The sequence below is a fragment of the Manis javanica genome, chromosome 11, assembly GCF_040802235.1.
Source record: "Manis javanica isolate MJ-LG chromosome 11, MJ_LKY, whole genome shotgun sequence".
NCBI classification, from domain to species: Eukaryota; Metazoa; Chordata; class Mammalia; order Pholidota; family Manidae; genus Manis; species Manis javanica.
In genome coordinates this window covers 33,376,469-33,397,393 of record NC_133166.1, presented here as the reverse complement: position 1 = coordinate 33,397,393, position 20,925 = coordinate 33,376,469, and the positions used below count along the sequence as shown (strand labels likewise).

At 44.2% G+C, this 20,925-nt stretch overlaps 1 protein-coding gene across 12 annotated transcripts in view; it reads right to left on the bottom strand.

Annotated features, from left to right (window-relative positions):
- Window positions 1-20,925, bottom strand: part of TEAD1 (TEA domain transcription factor 1) — a 248,569-nt gene that overhangs the window by 157,360 nt on the left and 70,284 nt on the right. For 10 of the 12 annotated variants that reach the window (XM_073216225.1, XM_037026415.2, XM_073216219.1 and 7 more), the window contains one exon: window positions 11,982-12,237. In XM_073216225.1, the coding sequence (XP_073072326.1) occupies window positions 11,982-12,138 (157 nt within the window). In that variant the 5' untranslated portion in view covers window positions 12,139-12,237. Of the gene's footprint in view, window positions 1-4,604; window positions 4,944-11,981; window positions 12,238-20,925 lie in introns of those variants that run through there. The other 2 variants (XM_073216226.1, XM_073216227.1) reach the window with 2 other exon arrangements.

Sequence of the window (20,925 nt, the reverse complement as noted above, 5' to 3'; positions counted from 1 at the left end):
ATTATAATCAAATGAGAATTTACAGCACACAGTCTCCAGAGTATGTTCATTCTCTGAAAGCCACCCACCTCTACCAAAGGCAATGTAAGCATAAGACCACTTGCCAGGAATCTGTTACAAAGCATAACACAGTCAACAGGAAAACTACTGTTATTTTTAAGAGAGAGGCCCCCAACCCTCCAGGAATAAAGAGCGACCACTCTCAAGTACAAGTTAAATGACAAATACTGGCTTGGGAGAAATGTGGTATGTTAACTCTTGTTAATATGAAGTGCCACTTTGCCGTGAGCATGTGGACACTGGATGAATGGATTCGAACACTTTCCTCTCTCTCTCGCTCTCCTATCACCATTTTATGTAATACATAAATGTTGGAGTGATGCCACTGTTCATCTGGACAGCTGACTGGCAGATCCAACTGGCTGAGGCACCTGTTGAACTCGCGGACCAATGTCCCCAAACCTATAATAAGAACACCCTGTCCTGCTTCCTGGCCCCAGGACCACTGCTCTCTGTACACCTGTCCCCCAAGCTTGCTGCCCCAGTCACCCATACATGGAAGGGAGAACTTGCTGGCCTCAGCCCCTCTCCCAGCACTACTGTCCTGTGCACCACACCCACTCTGCGGTGGCCCCTGGCTGAACCCCTGGCAAACATCACACCCAGTGGGCCTGGGCAACACGATTGGCTTCGAATCCTTGGTATTTTCCACAGTTTTCTTTAATGTATATTCCTTAATCAGAATCAGAGGAAATAATAAGCATGATATAATTATTTTTCTCTTCCAATTTCCAAAGTAACATATGTTCACTATTAAAAACTCCATTAATACTGAAACATATAATAGAAAAGAAGTGTTTCCTCTAACCCCATCCCCCTGCGGCAACCACTATTCTTACGTAGTAAAATCCTTACTAATTTTTTCCATGATCCTAACCGCACAACACATTTATAGGTTTAAATTTACCAAGTTGAGCATTTTCTAAGTTGGCACCTTTACTAAAGAGATCAACAGAACACGATCATAATAAAATGATAATTATTAAAATGCCCATTTTAAGTACTTATTATTACTGGAATGCGATACAAACACACGATGATAAGAACAAATTAGAGGCATGCTTTCAAGTGAAGCAGAAGGCCTCAGCTACAGAGGAACTCTAGGTGGAAGAACAGAGACAGTGTTGGAATCCAGGACTGTGCTGCTAAGAACACGAAGGTCTGTCCATCCCTCCTCCCTTTGGCGCCCATGGAGAGCCACTGTGCTGGGCACTGCCCACTGACTGGGAGGTATCCCACTGATGCCTCTGTCATCTGTGATTCCCTCTCTTTTGGCAGAAACCCTGAAAAGGGAGAAGTGTCAGTTCAGTTCCCCCTTTAACCAAACACCCTTCTACCTAAGTCAAAGAAGCTTAATCCTGGCTGATGGCTCTGAAATATACTTTCTTACATTTTCATCAGGCCCTGAATTGACTTAACCTCACATACACATTATTTTTAAACTTCAGTTCAAAGCACTTTCTCATACATACTGCATTTTCTCTCAACTGGTAAGGAGAAATATGTTGATTTCTTTGCTCCTCTATACAGACAATGATGGTAACATACAAAGAACTTACATGATGGCTGTCCAAAGCAACATGGCAAATAGGTAGTCTGGGACCAGCCAAAGCGTTTGGACAGAGGGAAGTAGGGAATATTAGCATTGTTTTTGTGATCCCTATTCTCCTTCTACCCCACTGTTCTGCCACCTGCCTTTTACTAGGGCCAAACCATTTACTTACACCAAACTCTGTATCCACATCTATGGGGTCATGTTCTCCTCAAAGAAATTCCCCCATTACCTGGTTACTTCAATATTCTTATTTGCAGATTTATATTTCACTACTGTGAACTTCAACATAAAAACGATTAATCAATTAGCATGTATAATGTGGAGGGGGTCAAAGGGAGGGCTGTGCAACACAGAGAAGACAAGTAGTGAGTCTACAGCATCGTACTACGCTGATGGACAGTGACTGTAATGGGGTTTGTGGCGGGGGGCTTGGTGAAGGGGGGGAGTCTAGTAACCATAATGTTCTTCATGTAATTGTAGATTACTGATAAAAAAAAAAAACGATTAATCAACCCAGTGCTGATGAGCCTCTTGATGTTTTACTTCCATCACCCACATTCATATCAGCTGACCACATATGTGGCCACACCTCAAAACTGATCACTTGAAATCTCTCCACCTCTGAACTCAGAGGCTTCCTCTCCCGTTCTGCAACTTTCCTAACTGGGCAGAGCCTCTGAGCAGCACATAGCATGACTTACCAGCCCCTCCAGCTTCACCTTGTCCCTCTCCCAACCTAGACTGGTGTAACCACACACTCAACCAGCACCTTAGTGTCTCAGATTCTAAGTCTTGACAAATGTCAAAATAACCTCTGGTGAAAACTGTAAAAAATCCTGTGGTTAAATATACATATCAATCACATAATCATGTCAATGGACTACCCAAAAAGTAACATCCCTCACCTTACACAAAGATTAATACAAAATGGATGACAGATGTAAATAAAACTATACATAAAACAAAACACAGGAGAAAATCTTCAGGATCTAGGGCTAGACAGTGAGGTCTTAGACTTGACACCAAAAGTAAAATCCACAAAAGGAAAAATCAGTAAATAGGATCTCATCAAAATTAAAAACTTTTCCTCTATGGAATCCCATGTGAAGAACATGAAAAAATCAATTATAGACAAGGATGAAATACTTACAAACCACATATCTGACAAAGACCTCATATCTAGAATAAAGAACAAACTCCCAAACCTCAACAGTAAAAATATTAAAAATCTAATTAGAAAATGGACAAAGGACACAAACAGACATTTCACCAAAGAGAATATACAGATGGGAAGTAAGCACATGAAAGATGTTCAACTCCATTACTCATTAGGGAAATGCAAATTAAAACCACATGAGACTTCACTACACACCTATCAGAATGGCTAAATAACAGTGACAACACCAAATGCTGGTAAGGATGCAGAGAACCTCAATTGCAGGTGAGAAAGTAAAATGGGACAGTTAATCTGGAAGCCAGCTGAGCAGTCAAAAAAAACCCTAAAGCTACAACTACCATATGACCCTGCAATTACACTCCTGGGCATTTATCCCACAAAAATGAACACTTAGGTTCACCCAAAACCATGTAGGTATGTGGTCGCAGCAACTTTATTTGCAAAGACCAAAACCTGGAATTGGCCCTTGGGCCATGACCACCATGAAATATCACTCAGCACAGAAAAGGAACACACCGCTGGCACACACAGCGACCTGGGTGGATCTCCAGGCTGTCCTGCTGGATGGGAAAAAAGCCAGTCCCAAAAGGCTCCACAGAGTGTGATTCCAGTATATGACATGTTGGAAAGGACAACATTTTAGAAACAGAGGATCAGTCAATGGTTGCCAGGAGTTCAGGATAAGGTGAGGGGAAGCTGGCCATCGGGCCCAGGGATCCTTGCGGTCTGGGGAGCTCTGCACCATCACTGCGGTGGCAGATACATGAACCTACACAGGTGATGACACAGTACAGAATACAACACACACACAAAAGTGCAAACAGAACTGAGGAAATCTGAGTAAGATCAGTGAATTATATCAGCATTAACATCCCGGTTGTGATATTTTAACACAGTTTCACAAAATGGAGCCCTTGGGGGAAGTGTACAAAGTGTACAAAACATCTCTGTACTATTTCTCACAATTGCATGTGAATCTACAACTATCTCAATTTAAAAAAGCAAGGCTCCCCCACTTCTCTCCAGCCCTCCCTCCACTGCTCAGGAATTCTCCTCCTCACCCCTGTCCATCCATACCCTGCTCCCTGGCATTATCTCCGCTAAGCTTGCTCTACTTGTCAAAAGCCCATGACCTGCCTCAGTCCACATGCCTCACTCCACATCTGAAGAAAGCAAGCGGTAGGCCCTCTACCCATCCTCGCCCGCCATTATGCATCAGAGTAAGAGCCCTACTCCCTTTAGAGTCTCTTCTGGGTTTTGTTCCATTAAATATATTCTCAACCATAAATATCCCCACCACCACCACTAACAAATAACCAAGTCTCTCCCCTGCTCAAAAATAAGTCTTCCTATAACTTTTTATGTCCTTCAAGATACCATCTCATGGCTCCTTGGGTGTGTGGTCAAACCTCTTCAAGGTTGGGCCATGGCACGTTCCCTCCAAGTACAGAGGGAGCCTGAATAGTGGATCCAATTTCTGTACCAAACCCTGTAAAGGATGTTTCAAATGTCAGTCTTGTGCTCTGCTCATTTGTTTCTTTTACCAACTCTAAAAATGTGGTCCTGTCCTCTTGGACCTAGGCTGTAGCCTAGCCCAGTGCCCCTCAAACCTGGCTGATCATCCGAATTACCCGGGGAGCTTTTAAAAATAAAGATTCCCAGACCATACTCCCAGAAATGCTGAGTCAATTAGCTTGAATCTGTTTTTGTTTTGTCTTCTGCTTTTTTTAAGCTTCTCAAGTGCTTCTACTAATGATGGTCAGGCTTGGGAACCAGTGATGTGTCTCCCTTTTTCTGAAAACGGCAATATACCTCTCTCACTGCTGCAGACGCTCCATCTAAAACTCCATGCTGATGACACCACGACACGCCGTGTGCCTGCACTTCACAGGCCCCTCTCAGAGCTGCAGGGATCACGTCTCTGATGGTGAGTCCTGGTCCTGCAACTTCAACCTGCCTGAGCTCCAGGCAGGACTCCCACCTCCCAACATTCCGAAAGGCCACCTTCGTGTGGATGGCAACCAGTACCTCAAGTGCATGACTAAACGCACCTCCTCATTCCTCTCTCTGCAAACCTGCTCCTCCTGTCTCCACTCCCACTTCACTTAATAGACCCACCAGCCTTCCCATCACCCAGAGGAGGAACCTGAAATCCTATTCAACAACTCTTTCACAAGCTGCATCCGGTCAGCCAGCCCCGCCAATGGTGCCAACACCGGGTCAGCCCCATGCTGCCCCCGAGTCAGGCCCATGCTCCCCCAGGTCAGGCCCATGCTCCCCCAGGTCAGGCCCATGTTGCCCCAGGTCAGGCCCATGTTGCCCCGGGGTCAGGCCCATGTTGCCCCGGGGTCAGGCCCATGCTGCCCCACAGGACCACTGCAATAGCCATCTAACTCGTCCTCCCACTTCTGAACTGGCTTTGTAAAACACAGGCCGGGCCACGTCATCACTCCCTTTATCCTTAAATCGAGCACCAGACCATGGCATGGCCTTCAAGGCCCTCGACCACACAGTGCCAGCCCATGTTTCCAAGGACATCCACATCAGCCTCCAGGACACACCCCTCACTTCTAAGAGCACAGAGCTGTGCCATCTCAGGACTCTATGACTTTCTCATGCTGTTCCCTTGGGCCTGAATGCCCTTCCCTTCTCTCTCTTCCCGTAACAGCAAGTTATGGGCAAGTTATCTGGGCAGAACCTAGACTTCAGAAATCACCTGAAGTTAAACATGGAGTTAAAAATCCTAGAATGACACACAAACATGTACTTTTCTGGGGAGAAAAGCCACAAGTTTCTATAGATTCTCAAAGGAGTTTATAACCCAAAGGAATTTTAAAAAGAAATAAACAGTAAGTGGCCTCTTCCCATTCGAAGTTCACTCCGTTAAACCTGCCTCTCTGCCTCTAACTCTTTCACTCTGTCAAGTTCTCAAATATAGATATGTGCATTCACCAATCATAAATAATCACATTTTCCATTGCCCTACCTCTAAGCTGTAATCTAGTAGAAAATATACTTCCTTCCATATCAATATTGTAGTTAGTTGTATTAATTGACTTGGTTCCAAATGTCAGCTCTACCACTTATTTACTGTGTGACCTTAAGCAAGTAACTTGACCTTGGTGGGCATTAGCTGTAAAATGGGGACAAACACAGTACCTATATTATTGGGTCACTTTGAAGAATAAACAAGACAACACATTCTAAAGCATTCTAAAGGAAGCGCCTAGCACAGAGCAGGTTGTCAAACAGGATAGCTATTTTAATGATTTTATATCTGGTGACCCCACTCACAATCAAACCACTTTGCTCTGAATGATTTATAAGTTGGTGTCTTCCGAATCCCAGAGCTCACCCACTGTTAGAGCAAAGCTTTTAGAAAGCATAACTTGGTAAAAGTTTAACTTTCTTTTCCTTTTTCTCTCTCTCCCTTATAACCATTTCTTGAGCCATCCTAATTAGGTATTTTTTACCCAGATTGCTCAAGGGCTCACACCTTGTGCATAAACCTTTGCGTACCCCCCACACATTAAATTTCCCAATCAAAACACTCATGACGCTGGCTTTGCTTTCTCACAGGAACCCAACTATTTCAAAATCGCCCATTACTCAATCTGTTCTCAGGATTCCAGAATTAACCCTCATTCTGCTACTGTGCCTATCTGGGCAGAAGTCTCTCTCCTACCTCTTGAACTAACATTTGCCAACACATAGCAAATATCAGGGTTTCTTCTTTCTCAATTCAGAAGACCATTAAAAATACAAACATTTTTCTCTCTTTTTTCCTATTTTCTCCCTTTCTCTCCAGCCAGATCCTCTAACAATAGAGGTTCTCAGGGAGCAGGCACTTACCCACCCTTTCTCTGTCTTACCCAATAATTCATGTACGCATATATTCAGTAAATATTACTGACACCTTCTATGTCTGAGCAGACAGGTAGGGTGGGGTCCCTGCTTTATGGAGTCTCTAGCCTGTTCTAAGGGCACAGCTATTTGTGTTTCCCATTTCTAGCCAGTTTACATGAAATAATACCCTGAACCACAGGTCAGACAGAAGGAGGAAATCAAAGATTACACCTGATGTTCAGATGGAGCATTAAGAAGATGAAGTTCAGCACAGGCCCCAAGGGTCACTTTTCCAAGAGCCCTGGAGAGCATATAGGGCTGAGTTTATAGCCATTTTCTACATCAGGGCCACTGGGGCCTCCACAGTCACAGGCCACCTTCCTGGGCCTCAAAGATACAATATAAAGTCCACTATCTTACAAAGACCCCATATTTCCTTGACCAGTTGTCTACATCAGGAGGAATCCAGGGGCCACGGATTTCAGTCTGTTTGCCTAAGTGATTGCCTGCTTGCATGCACTCACTCAGAAGGCTCCTTGTCTACTCTGCCACCACCTTAATAAAACGCCCCCTTCTCTCTTCCGTTGTGCTTCTGGCAGGTCTCAGGTTAGCAACGGTGGAGAACTGGCCCAGAGACACCTTCCTTCTCACCTTCTCTTCTCCTCACCACTCAGCTCTGCAGGTCTAAGGCCTGGCAGCCCAGGAGGAAAGGAGCCCCCGTGGAGCTGCCGTAATCCAAGGACCCTGAAGCTATCTGCTCACAAAAAGAGAAAGTCATTGTCCAGCAATTGCTCTGCCCAGGCTGCCTGAAGAATCCCAGGGCACAGAATCTTCCAGACATCTTCCTGGCCACTATCAGAGCAGTCTTGTGATCTAGGAGCCTCCCCACTGCGTTATTTGAGAAGCTCTCTTCCTGCCAGCCTTGGGCCAGGTGCCCTGGACAGCAATGGCCAAGAACAGGCTTCAAACGACTAAGTGGAAGATGTCCATCTTCAAAGGGCCCTCAAACTTCCCAGAAAGCTCTGGCATACTGCCCTGACCTCAGGTCACTGTTTCCTGCAAATGAACTTGTGATGGCTCTATGAGGGCAGGGACCATGTCTGGCTGGTTCATTACTATATCCTTGACAACGCCTAGCACTGCGCTGGAATACAGGCAGCACTCAATTCAGGTTTGCTGAATTAACACGTAATGATCTCCACCAAGGAAGGAATGCAAACACAGTAGAAGGAGCCCAGGTTTCAGAGTCAGACAGACCTGGACTTGAAACCTCCCAGCTATATATATACCATGCATACTGATCATGACCTCCTCACTTACAAAGTGGGGATCATAATACTCACCTCAAAATGTTGCTGTGAAAATCAGATGGAAATTCTCTGTAAAGGCTTTAACCCAGCTCCAGACAGAGCACACTTTTTGTTTTCAGTTCAACCACGCTCTTACAGATCTCACTCTATGCCAGACACTGTTTGGATGTGTAAGGGGTCCCAGAACACAATAAGTTTGTTTAATTCTTACAAAAATCCTGTGAAATCCCTTTTGCAGTTGAGGATATGAAAGAGGAGGAGGAAGGTAAAGCAACTCACCCAAAGTCTGATGATCTAGAAGTGACAGAGTCAGGCCAAAGTCCAGAATTTTAAGGGCTATACTTTTTTCTCTCTAAAGCAAGCAGTCAGTGAATGTCAGCTCCTGTCCATACCCTGATTTGACTGCGGGAGATATCTGGCCACACTGCCAGACTAGGGTTTCCAGTTCAACAGAAACACATCCAGGTGCTCCCATGGCTCACTGTTTTGTTTCGAACTATAGCCTGCTCCTTTGAAACTCCATTTCAGACAAGCTTCCTGATCAAGAACTTCTCTCCCATCTTATCCTCCTGCTTGTTATCTCCTTCCCAACTACTAGAAAAAAGAGGCACACAGCTACATAAAAATCAGAAAGGAAAAAGGAAAACACAGAAAGAGAGAGTGAGCTTGCAGGCACCCAAGAGGGAATAGGTCTCTCCCACCACCTTGGAATTATCCCTAAGGACAACTGCCTACATCCGAGATGCCCGAGGCAGAAGCAGTCTGTCCATGTGGAAAACCACCATGTGAAACCTCAGCACCCCCCTGACCCAGGTAGCAGAGTGAGATTAAGCCATCTCTTCTAAGGATCCAAACCTCATCATAAAGAGAGCTTTCCATTTTCCCCCTCTAAGACAGCATTTGCCCTACTGCCAACCGTGGAGGAAATTTCATTACCAAAATAAATTAGCGCTGCACTTGACCTTGCTCCTCAAAGGCTCAGGATTAGTGACATCACAACGCCCTCTACAAATGTTCAGAAATAACAGATAACTCCCTCAGGTCAAAGACACTTGGTACTTCACTAAAGGCATTAAATTATTTTGATTTTACTCCACAGAATCCAAAATGTTTTCAATGTTTTCGTTTTCAAAATGCTTGCGAGAAAAAATATCCTCTGAGGGCCTTAAGAAACTTCAACTCCTGATCTGGTTTATGTCCAGGTAAGATGGGGAACAGGCCAGAAGCCAAGGAACAGGAGCTCTGGCCCCACCCTACTCACATGACTCAATCCCCGAATGTCTGGGGCCTTACTGCAGAGGTTCCCAGATGAACCTCTCTCATCCTCAAAGCCATAAGCGGGTCACAGGTAGCTCCCAGGCATCTGGGGCAGTTGCAGTCTCCATCTGCCATAGCCCTGCTAACATCAGATTTCCCTTCCAAAGGAGCAATAGAGCAAAGTTCCCCGATGTTGGCCAAAGACAAGGAATGGAGGGGGATGTTTTCTCCACATGTAGCTGCCTGGAGGGGGTGGCTTCAGGGTCACTGCAGCAAATTCATCTGCCGTACCCCAAATCCAATGTGCACACCCCTGCAGTTAAAATTCCTAATGCTGCTTGCTCAAAAGGACTGCTCCAGTAAAAACAGGTTGGTCACCAACACAGGAAATGTAATGTTCATTGAAGGATAAAAAGTCTTTACATCAAGAACATGTGCTCTCAGGAAGCTCTCAGAATCTGATTACCCTGGACACCAAAGACATAGCTGCTCCCACAGCTAGCACCGTGTGCGTCAACAGACTGATCACTCTTACCGAGGTACAAGTCACAAAATCACAGCATCATAAAATGAAGAAGTCCTAAGACTACTTTAGCCTCTCTGCATTACATGGGGGAACTGAGATGCAGACCAAGGGTGGAACTGTTCATGTAACTGCTCGAGTTCACTGTTGGTAAATGATTTAAATTCAAAAGCTTCTCACAGCTCTTTTTCCTAGCCCTCTGCCTCTGGCGCCCAATTATCAACAAGAGCTCTTACACAATTACTTTCTCAAAGAATTATTTTTTTGATGGAGTTATGAGCAAATTGGTTAAATCTACTATGGCTGTACCTAAAAACTATATTTCTTAAGTTTCTCAAGGCCCTCAGAGCATACTTTTTCTCTTAAGCATTTTGAAAACAAAAACATTGAAAACATTTTGGATTCGTGGAGTAAAATCAAAATAATTTAGGAAATAAAACAAAACTGGAATTGAAAAAGTCAACCGTTTCTTTGACTTATATTTTCATCCCTGAACTCTGGTTCCTGAAGGGACAATGCCTTCCTCAGGATTCCCCAAGGGAAGTAAAGGGCAGCAGGTAATCCCAATCACAATGTCTGATACTTGGCCAGTATTTTAGATTAAAACAATTTCTGAGTAAACAAATGGGAGATGTACAAGGTAGAATGGCCCAAAGCCATCTTCACCACTAGTAATAAAACAAGCTTCAAAGAAGGCTCAAAAATGCAAGTGTTTTTCTCTGCTTTTAAAATGGGGAGGTTAGATTTTCAGGTATGAAGACAAGACCCCGAAAGCCAATAGCCAGGCTGAGGAGTGTCACCCAGGAAAGATACAAACACACAGAAAACTCAAGGCCCTGATACTTTCTACCCAAAGCAGCTCATATGTTTCAACCTGGGTCCATTTCACGACGTGAAAGAAACTTCTCTGGCTACAAAGGATATGAGTGCATACAACAAATGCTTAAGGTTTGGGTTCTCTCTCTCCCCTGTGTGTGTCTGACAGGCCCAGAGATTGTAATGCTGCAGAAAGCAAAAATTTCCTTGTTTCCATTACATCATCCCAGTTGGGGGGTGGGGGGAGGCAGGCACAGCTGGTGGCAGCTGTACCATCTGCTTTCTCCTCAGCAGTGTGTGCTGGTTGGAGCAGCAGCCTCCTACGGTTCCTGATAGAGGAGGCACAGTATTAAAGGGACAACACCCTATTATGGAAAAGCTTACAAATTATTTAGAAATAAATCATTCCCGTGGTAAGTTAACAACCTCAGGTAGGTTGCTGAGCCAGTTCTCTGTGAATTTTGGTTATTTGTTTGCATCTCTTTAGACTCAAATACAGTACAAACTCTGTCAATTCAACATGCCCAATTAGACAAGCAGAATACAAAAGCAACCACCTGCCATCTGCTTCCCCAAAGGGAAGAAGCCAAAAAGTATAGTCTGCAGCTGGGAGCATGTACAGGAAGAGCGGGAAATGCCCACACCCAGCACACAGGCCCCAGATGAGAGGATGGGTACCTGCTGCAGCCTTTGGCATTCCGAGCCATCTGGTCAACTACTCTTGCCTTCTTGGGTACTTCTTGAGTACTGTTCATCAGAGCACCCTGCCAGGAACCCTCTGCTAAAAGGTGTGACTGGTGCAAGGAGCCTGGGGGGCTAATGTCTTGTCCAGCCAGTCAACTATAAGCTGGCAACAAAGCAGCAAACAGGTAATTCAAAGGTCTGCTCAAGCCTGTGTGTATGTGTCATCTGTCCTATACTGAGTCATGTTTTAAAAAAAATCCTGGCTTTTAAAAGTGATTAGATTTCATATATCCATTGCTGGCTCTTCCTGGGAAGGGGGAAGGATCAAGAGATTTGGCAGCACCGGATCACCATTTCTACATAGCACCAGTTATTGGGAGAGAATCAAGCAGCAGCACTTCCTTCAGATGGGGCATGCACTCTCAAGAACGAGTCCCCACGTTTGGTGCCCACAAATGCCATTGCATCTGCGCTTCTACCTGGACCTTGAGAGCTTTTGATATAAAAAGCTGACCTGAGTATGAAGGAGGACCAGAAAACCCCAGAGAATGACTTCCTATTGGTCCTTGATTGACTCCCTTCTTCAGTTGAGATCTGGTCCCTTGGATGGCCAACTAATTCTACAAAGATCATTCAACCCAGTATAATGAATGGATCTCAGTAGACGGCTAGCTACAATGATCCCTAGCTACAATGATCCCTTACAACAAAGACAGATTGTAACATTTCAAAGGAGTATTCCAGACCACTTACCATACATCTTGCCTTCGTCTGATAAGATGATTTTCCTCCTCCCACATGGTGGATAGATAGCCAAGGCTTCCTGAAAGCTCTGCTCAATGTCAGGGCTCCAGACTCCCTCCGCATCGTTGTCCATCGGCTTATCCGCAGAGTCACTCATTCTCTCCATGTTCTCGGCAGGGCTCTCACTGCCGCTCCAGCTGCTGGGCTCAATTTTGGCGGTTGGGTTTTCCAAGCCGAAGCCTGGAGCGTTTTCAAGAAAATAAACCTAAGAGAGAAATCAAATGATAGTGTGATAAGGATAACCACCAACACACTGCCCTTACTAGTTCTACTGCACATTCTTCAGGCCCCAGCTTTGCTTGGAGAATAATTCCTAGTTGAGAATATGGAATTTTGAGATCTAAGTGGCTTTTTGTTCCTTATTTATCATGTTAAGCACTCATACAGATGTGCAACAGCAGGTAGAGAGCAGATAATCTTCACAGATGAAAGGCAATTAAGTTCACAGTGGATCATGCAAAACCATTTACTAAGTGCCTACTGTCTACCAGGAGCACTTTGTTCAATGATAATCAGATCTCCATAGCAGAACAAGTTGTTAAAAAGAAAATACAGTAAAGAAAAGGATGTCTATGTCACTGTGGCAATTGGCAAAACTCTAAATTGGCAAGCCATCCCAGTATTTGTCACTGAGATCACTGAGATACAAGATGGTGGCAGAAGACTGTTACCACAAATACTCATTCTGGTGAAACAGCCAGGCAGGCCAGCTGAGCTGTATCTGCGGCTCTACAGCGTTTCTACACAGGATGTCTGCCCTATACAGTCAGCTCACTCTAACACGCTCAGCTTCTATACTGTAACCCTGACGAGGGGACAAGCTTGTCCCCATTCCTGCCTTCCCTGCAACAACTAATACAAGTGGTCAGATCATCTGCAGTTATGTTTTACCCCTGGGAGGGGCACCTTCCCCTGGCAGCCAACTTGGAATTCCTGATCCCATGGAAAACTGTGGGGAGTTTCTCATTCCTTTTTCTGCAGCACTGAAGATTACAGAACCAAAAAATGCCTTTCTCAAAGATTTATACCCCTTAAATAATGCATGTAACCTATGGTGAAAAGGGATAAGCCCTCCAAACAAATGTCAAACTGGCACAAACACCAACGGGAAAATGATCTAATCCAGTACCCCCTGCTGTCTGTAACACTAACATACCAATATTCCTTTGTTGAAAAGGCATCAGGTCATTAATTCAAAAGCTTCCCCAAAAGGGGGAGAAGATCCAAGACAGGAGGCAAAGGCCTGAGTAGGGAGAGCTTAGGGTTCCCACCACTCTACCCCCTTCCCTGCCTCAGGTCCATGCAACAACAGAGGCGGCCAGGAGGGAAGCAGATGCTGGCAGTCCCAGAGGCACCAGGGACTGCTCTGTGTTCCAGGAGAGCAAGCAACCTGTCTCCTTTCCTTGTCTTTCCCAACTGTACCCTTTTCCCCTGCCCTCCCTCACCCATGTGTATCAACAGATCCCAGGTGCAGGAACTCGGAGGCACAGGAACATGACACAATTAATGGTGTAAATTAGTGGGTGCTTTTGGCTTCGTACCCTGACAGCTTTTTAGATTTGGCAGCACCTGGATTTAAAAAAAAAAACCCTCAGGTTGTCTGCTTTTAAATGCTGCCACTGATCCATCACTCAAGGAACTTGTCAGCAAAATATTTACTACTTCTTACCAACACGTGTATATGAAGACAGGACTTTAAAAACTGCCAAATGTTGAGGAAGAAATTATGCCACAAGAAAGGGTTTTGTGATTGACCCTCAGATGAACTCTTCGATGCCTGCAGTGTGGGCCTTTTGAATCCTCAAGTTATCATATTTTTTTGGTTGGGATCTAGGAGTCTTACAAAATTCAAGCTGAAGTGCAGTCTACCCAAGAATCTGTTCTAGCTCCAAAGAAGTTTATTAGAAAAATTATGAGAATATGAGTGAATGCTTTGAGCAGTGGCTAGTACCCCTTCCCATCTCCACCTCACCCAAAACAAGACAAACAGAACAACAGACATATATAAGGACACAGGGCACTTCCTGAGCTCTGAGCAGCTCACAGCAGTATGAATTCACACCAGGGAGCCACATTTTAAGATGAACAGTGGATGTGCCCAGCACGCAACCATTATGGTAGAGAGATGGAGTCCAGGAAGTAAAGGCCAGCTGAACAAAATGGGAGACCTTTATTTGCCTAAAAAAAGTATTACCGTGTAACCGAGACCCTAAAGTCTCCAGACCAGAACACACTAACACCCCCTTCCCTACTCCAATGCTTTAAGTCCCCTCTAACACTTCCCATCAGTTGGTCATACAGTCTACCTTGAACATAACCAATGACAGGAAACCACTACTTCCCCAGTATTACCTCCTTTGTACTGATATGTTGAGGTTCCTCCATCTAATAGGCTAATAACCAAGCTCCGGTTGACTTCTATCCATTCCTTAAGGGTCTAACCATCCCTTGCAGGGGCAAATCTCCTCCAAAACACCCATTTAGCTATGACAGGAACAGCACCCAGGCTCCTGATTATGCTCCAGACTAGACATAATTCACTTACTCTTCTGCCCAGCCCTCAAGAACACACCCCAAGTTGTTCACAACCTCAATCAGTGACAGAGGTGGACCTATGACCCATAATACCTCTAAGCCCCACACTCCAAGTGCTGTTCCTGAATTCCCTCTTTTGTGCAATTGGTTTAGGAACCAAAAGCAGGCGTTTATGTTTATTTCAATTAAACTTAGCCCATGGCTCAATGCTGGTAAGATCTTTCTGAATCACAATTGCTAACTTTAGTGTCCTTAGACAATGAATAGCCTTGGAAGTGCTGTCTGTCACATGGGGAGAGGATAGACCCACTCTGTGCAAGTTCCAAAGAAGATTCATTAGTTCCAAAGAAGGTTCACTATAAGGATAATTTTCCTGCTAGATGGACTGCCTTTTAAGACAGGCAGTAGAGTTCTGCAGACAACCCCTTCAAGTCCTTCATAGCTAACAATCACAAGTCCTTGGTTGGGGAATGCAATATGCTAGCACTAATGACTCCATCAGTTTTAGTAAGTACCGTAACTGTTCTAAATGCTCTCATGATTTTATTCATTTACTGCAAAAAGGAAAGAACTCTGGGTCCAGGCTCTTGCAATTTGGTCAACTGGAGCTCAACAGGATGAAATTACCTGCTCCGGACAAGGGCCAGGACACAGCCCCAGAAGGTACCAGATACATAATCCACAGAGTTATATGGGGCCTCAGTTTTACAACCCAATTGTAAGATGAGGCCCTGTATGGGCAGAGAGTTTCCAATCACAAGACTGGGGCTGGCTGATTTTGAAAAGCTCCCCGCCCTGGATACCAAAATAACCATTCTGGCATTCCATCCCACAGGTCCCTCCAGCCCAGCTCAAGATCCCCTTCATCCTGGAGACTGCCCTTCTATCAGATGGCTTTGAGAGTATCAGCCACACATTTGGAATATCCTAAAAATGTCTGGAATAGGTTAACTACCACCATAATCTGCCTGACTTCTGAATGTACAGCAACAGGTACTGTTTATTACCAACAGTAAGATTTAATCAAGTGAATTAGGCATCGAATGTGTGTGCTACAGGGCTAATGTCCTCACCTCCTCACACATCCCTTGAGCAAGGGAGTCAACTCTCACTCAATTCAGTAAATGAAGAAGAACACAGATTTGGGGTCAGAGGAGGAGGATGTGGTATTAAGACTCAAACTGATGTGAGTTCCAAACCTGGCTCACCCTCTAGACACAAGCCTGGACTAAATTAGTTCATCTTTCAGAAGCTCAGGTTTTAGTTTATAAAATGGAGACAGTAAGTTAAATTCAATTCCAATATAGAAAAATCATTACCTTCTGAGGTTCAGGGACCCAAGTAAGTTGACTAAACCATTACTCAACAAAATTTGAATCTAGGAGTCATTCCTCCAGAGAAAGTGCCTATTTTCCATGGGAATATCATATTTACATTACACCCGCACAAGACAGTGAATTGGAGGCTGAATTTCAAAGGGAGGGAATGGGGTAGAGTCCCTCTACAACAAAGTTGCCATAAGGATTTAGTGAGATAATGAGTGAAGGTGCTCTGCCATCCATAAAACCATGAACAGATGTCCATTTGTTTTCAAGCCCATCATCTCTAGACAGTGGTAGATATCTTGCAATGCCCAAATGCCTACTGATATTAGGACGGCGAAGAAATGAAGGAACTTCCTCAATGGTTCCCTCTGAGAAATAAATTTATAAAGGATCCTCCTCCTTAAGGTCTTCAGATGACTAAATGGAAATTTTAAATCGATAATAAATTTACCTTTACTGCTAATGCTAAGGTAAATTTGAACTCATATTCACATATTCAATAATTTTCATATTCTTCTGGAAAGTTTAATTCAGGGGCAATCCTAAAGCTAAAGGAAATAGCAGAAACTCATTTTTTCTCCCTGAAACTCTCCATGGCCCCACTATAACAAGTTCCAAAAGGCAGTATTACCAATGACCCAAATATTCCGCTTAACTGCCCCAACAGCTCAGTGTATCATTCCCACAACTATCTATTGACACTCCAAGACAGGTAACACAAGTACAGTAGAATGACATCAGATGTATATTTGACCAATACATCTGCTAACAAAGAAGCCAAGGGGAAGAAGGGAGTGCAACAGTCAAATGAGGTGCTTCCAACACCACCCCTATTCGAGGAATGCACACACCAGGGGTATGACTTAGGGCAGAGAAATCCACTGCTCCCTTTGTCTTAATTCCTGTGGGTCTCTCACAATTCCTGCAGCATCTCACCCACCTGCAGGTGATTTAAGAGCTCTTCAATAAAAGAGTAAGTTTTAACTAACCCTCAAGATTAATGAAATGGCACTGAATATAAGGGTCACACACACAAAAAAAACATGGCTTGTTTTAGCCAAGGTCTTCATACTCTGTGAGGCAATAGAAAAAGAGCTGGACTGGGAGTCAGGACTCCCTCTCTCTCTACCTGAGTAACTCAGGGCCATAGGCACTTGTAGCCCCATGTGCCTTAGTTTCCATGCTTAACACTGATGGAGGACACCTTAGTTATTCTTCACCTTTTGTTTGCATAGCTTTTACCTATAAGAGAATTGAGTAAGCTGGTTTGTTATTGCTCCCCCCATCTATACCGCACTGTCCTTGAGGGCAGTCTCTGTTACACCCACCACAGTATCTCCAAGTCTAGCAGAGGACATGGAATAATAAATATTCAACAAAAGAAAGAATGAACAACTGACCAGAAGACATGAACATTCTTTGATAAGAACATGACTGAACTTGCCACCAAAGCTTTCCATGAGAAGGGGTCCTTGCCCTCCTCACCCTGACCCTGGCCCCAGTTCTAATGAGTAGTAGGTGCCCCAAAGGAAATCACCAAACTAGGAAGATGTAAGAGGACAGACTTAGCCAGGCACTGTTTGGAAAACCAAGAGCTGGATGGTCGATCCAATTTCTTATTTATTAATCATGATTATTGACAATCAATGGTCCTTCTGCGTTAAAGAGACAAATATGGTTTGGGTCCTCTAGGCAGTAAGCAGTTTCTACCACCAACAAATCTTATTTTGAATAGAATAATTTTTGAGATGCATTATTTTACCTTCTCTCTTTCCCCTTTCTTTTTCACTAAAGAAGATGAGAACCAGAAGCTGACAGCTACAAGAAAAGCTGTAAGGGAAACAAAGTGGCAAGGGTAAAATGACAGAGCCAAGGAAGAAATTCAAAGAGGTGAAAAATGGTAACAAAGCAAATGTGAATGAGCAGCTGAATAAAAAAAGGCAACATACAGAGAGTGGCAGTGAAAATAAGTCAAGAAGGATGTCTAAGACTCAGGGGAAAGTGGAAGCAGGCACAGGTGGGAGCCACTTCAGGGTTTACAGAAAGAGAGTCACATGTTGGAATATTAGTAGTAGACAACCAAGTACTTGATGGCTCAAAGGTCACTGTGATCTTAGTGAAAGCCTGAATTTTTCTCATAAAAGAAAAGCTGCCCTCTATCAAAAAGACTAGGGAAAAAAATGCTTTACTTCCAAAGAGAACTAGTACCTCAAATCCAAATTCAACCTTCTCCCACTGAACCAGGTTTCAAGCAGGATGCCAGAAGCTTTCTCCTACAGGATCTTTTTCAATCACTGCACTACCCCATTGGGTATTACTCCTACATTATGAGGTCTGAGGGCCTAAATAAGTTGGCTAAAGTCATATAGTTAATAAAATTTGAATCCAGGAATCATTTCTCCAGAGAAAATGCACATCCATGAGAGTATCATACACTGCACCCTCACTAGACAGTGCGCTAGAGGCTGCATTTCAAAGGGAGCGTGCAGGCCATGCTGAATTCTCAGCTCTGTCCACAACTGACACCTCATGCACAGTCTAATTAATTCCTAATGAATAGTGATGATACTGACTCACCTCCCTGGGTAGTTGGGAGAAATGACAGGCACTAATGATGGTTAATCACTTTTGTATATGTAAAGTGGAGTGAATTGTTAGTTTCCTACCATTTCAGACACTGGGCAAATTTGCGAACAAGTGGCCTGAGAAATACAGGTGAGGATTTTGAAGGCAGCTCCAGGGAGATGGAACTGCAAAGAGTAAGTCATTGTCAGAGAGAGCAGAACATTTAGGGAATACTGACATTGCGAACTGAGACTACATCTGCCTCAGAGTCAGGAGCAGCCAGTGAGCCTTGATGTCATATACTCGGGCTACCAACAGGTTCCCTCTAATTTCAGCAGGAAGGGGTGTATAATTACTCCTTCTCATTTCGAAGATCACTTCCATATCAACAGGATCCATCAACAAGCCAATAGCTCTTCACCAAGACCCCAATGCTGAGCACCCCATTAGAGGACTTAGCATCACCCTCCTGAGAGTCCCTGATTAATTCTCTGCTCCATCAACCGTAAGTACATGCCCAGGTGACAGCTGAAGAAAGGCTTTGATTGATTTCATGCTATGCAGCTCTGTATTACTAGCCTTGAGGGGAATCACCTTCCCCAGCCCCTCAGTAAATCTGTTAGCCAGAGAGAAAAGACGTTTCTGCTCCTGCTCTCTCCCATCAGTACAGCCAGTCATGCTAGTCCCTGCTTTCTTTTATCAGTCGGCGCCCGCAGAGGGACAAGGCCACAGATTCAAGTCCAGACAGTCTAGCCAATCTACCATTCCAAAGTGAAGACTCAGTGCAGAGACTGTGTACTCATAGGGGGAGCCAGAGATGGGCGACACCACCCCCAGCCTGGTGCACAGGTCTCTGGGAGGAGGACTATTTAAGGCCAGGAAACACATTTCAAAACCAGAAACAAAAGCTGCTTTCCTGCTCTGAGAGAGAAAAAGGCCACAAGAGTTAGTATAGCTGTCAGTAAGCATTTCAGAAGGAAAACCTACAGGTCCTTTCCCAGGAATAACAAAGAAAACCCCAAAACTAAGCCCTCAATTCCATCAGGTCTATAGAGTGTACAGGTAGAAAACAAATACCAGGAAAATACTCCCCAGTTACTAAGTTATGAATAATGTTACTTTCTTAGCTGGTAAGATTCACCATCAGATTATCATGGTGCTTTAGCATTTTAAATGAGAATGAGAGCAAATGAAAATATCAGAAGACAGCTCATATCTTAAAAGATAACTACACACTGAATAATACCCACACTACCCTTGGCCAAACCCTAAGACAAGTGTTTGGAGTCTAAAAGGGTCCACCTCAGTCCCACACCACAGGGAATGCCTACAATGGGCCTCACACAGACTGTTGTTCCCTGGGTGGAGGTCACGCCCGAGGTGCCATCCTTCTTACAAAAGGCCAGTGGAGACACACTCAGTGTTCCACAACTTGTTGCCAGCCACCTTAATGGTATGACCCCAGGTCTCAGCCACTGACCGGCCGAGATCAGCTGCTTTGTCTAATTCAAATACAATTTCCACTGCATCAGGAATGGCCCTCTGTGCTGCTCTGCAGAGAAATGATCCTGGGCTGCCTTCTCCAGCTCCTGGAACTTACACTGCTTCTCTCATTCCAGCCATGCCCCCGTCTGCCATGGGTTCTTTGCACAGCATGATGGGAGATAGAAACAACAGGCAAATGGACAGTTCACTTCTGATTGGGTCATGAACCAATCAACAAGGAAAATTGGAACAAGATGGCATTTTAAAGTCCTGTACTGGGAAGTCCACTATCTGCTCTGCTTCTGTGAGATACAATTCAAATGCTCTCTAAAGATACAATGGATCCACATGGGTTTCACCAGCATTTGGAGGATCCAAAACGTAGGCTCCAATATGTCCAGAAGGAAAAAACTATTCTTTCCTGTCATCCTAGGGTAACCAAGAAAACAATTTATCACAACACATTTTGATTTTTTTCAAACCATCAAAATTAGACTATCACTTTTTTGTGAGGTGGTAGGTCTGGCCTGCCTGCCTTTAAATACCCATTTCTGATATATCGGACCATACATACCCTGATCCCAAATGATACATGAGTATTTTTTTTGAGTCCCAAAACGTAATCACCAAACTCCTTGGGAGCAGAAACAGAGCTTATGTGACCTCTAGGACCAGGACAGTGGCACATAGCATTAGGACACTGGGTAAAAGGGGGTCAAGACCGAGTAACAGGTAGAACGAACCTGTTTGTTCCAGTACCTTTCTGACTTCATGGCAACCTTAGAGAAAGTTTATTCCAGGAGCTCTGAATAAATTTTGCTTTTATTTTATTGATTAAGGCTTTTATGTGATGTTATCAGCATACCAAGAAACACCCATGAATTAGTCACTAGATTTACTCCAAGAGTTGAGGGGGTCCTTCCTCACGCTACAGATTGCTCTTTACAAAGATCCCAAAGGGAAGTTCGATAACAAGCAAACCA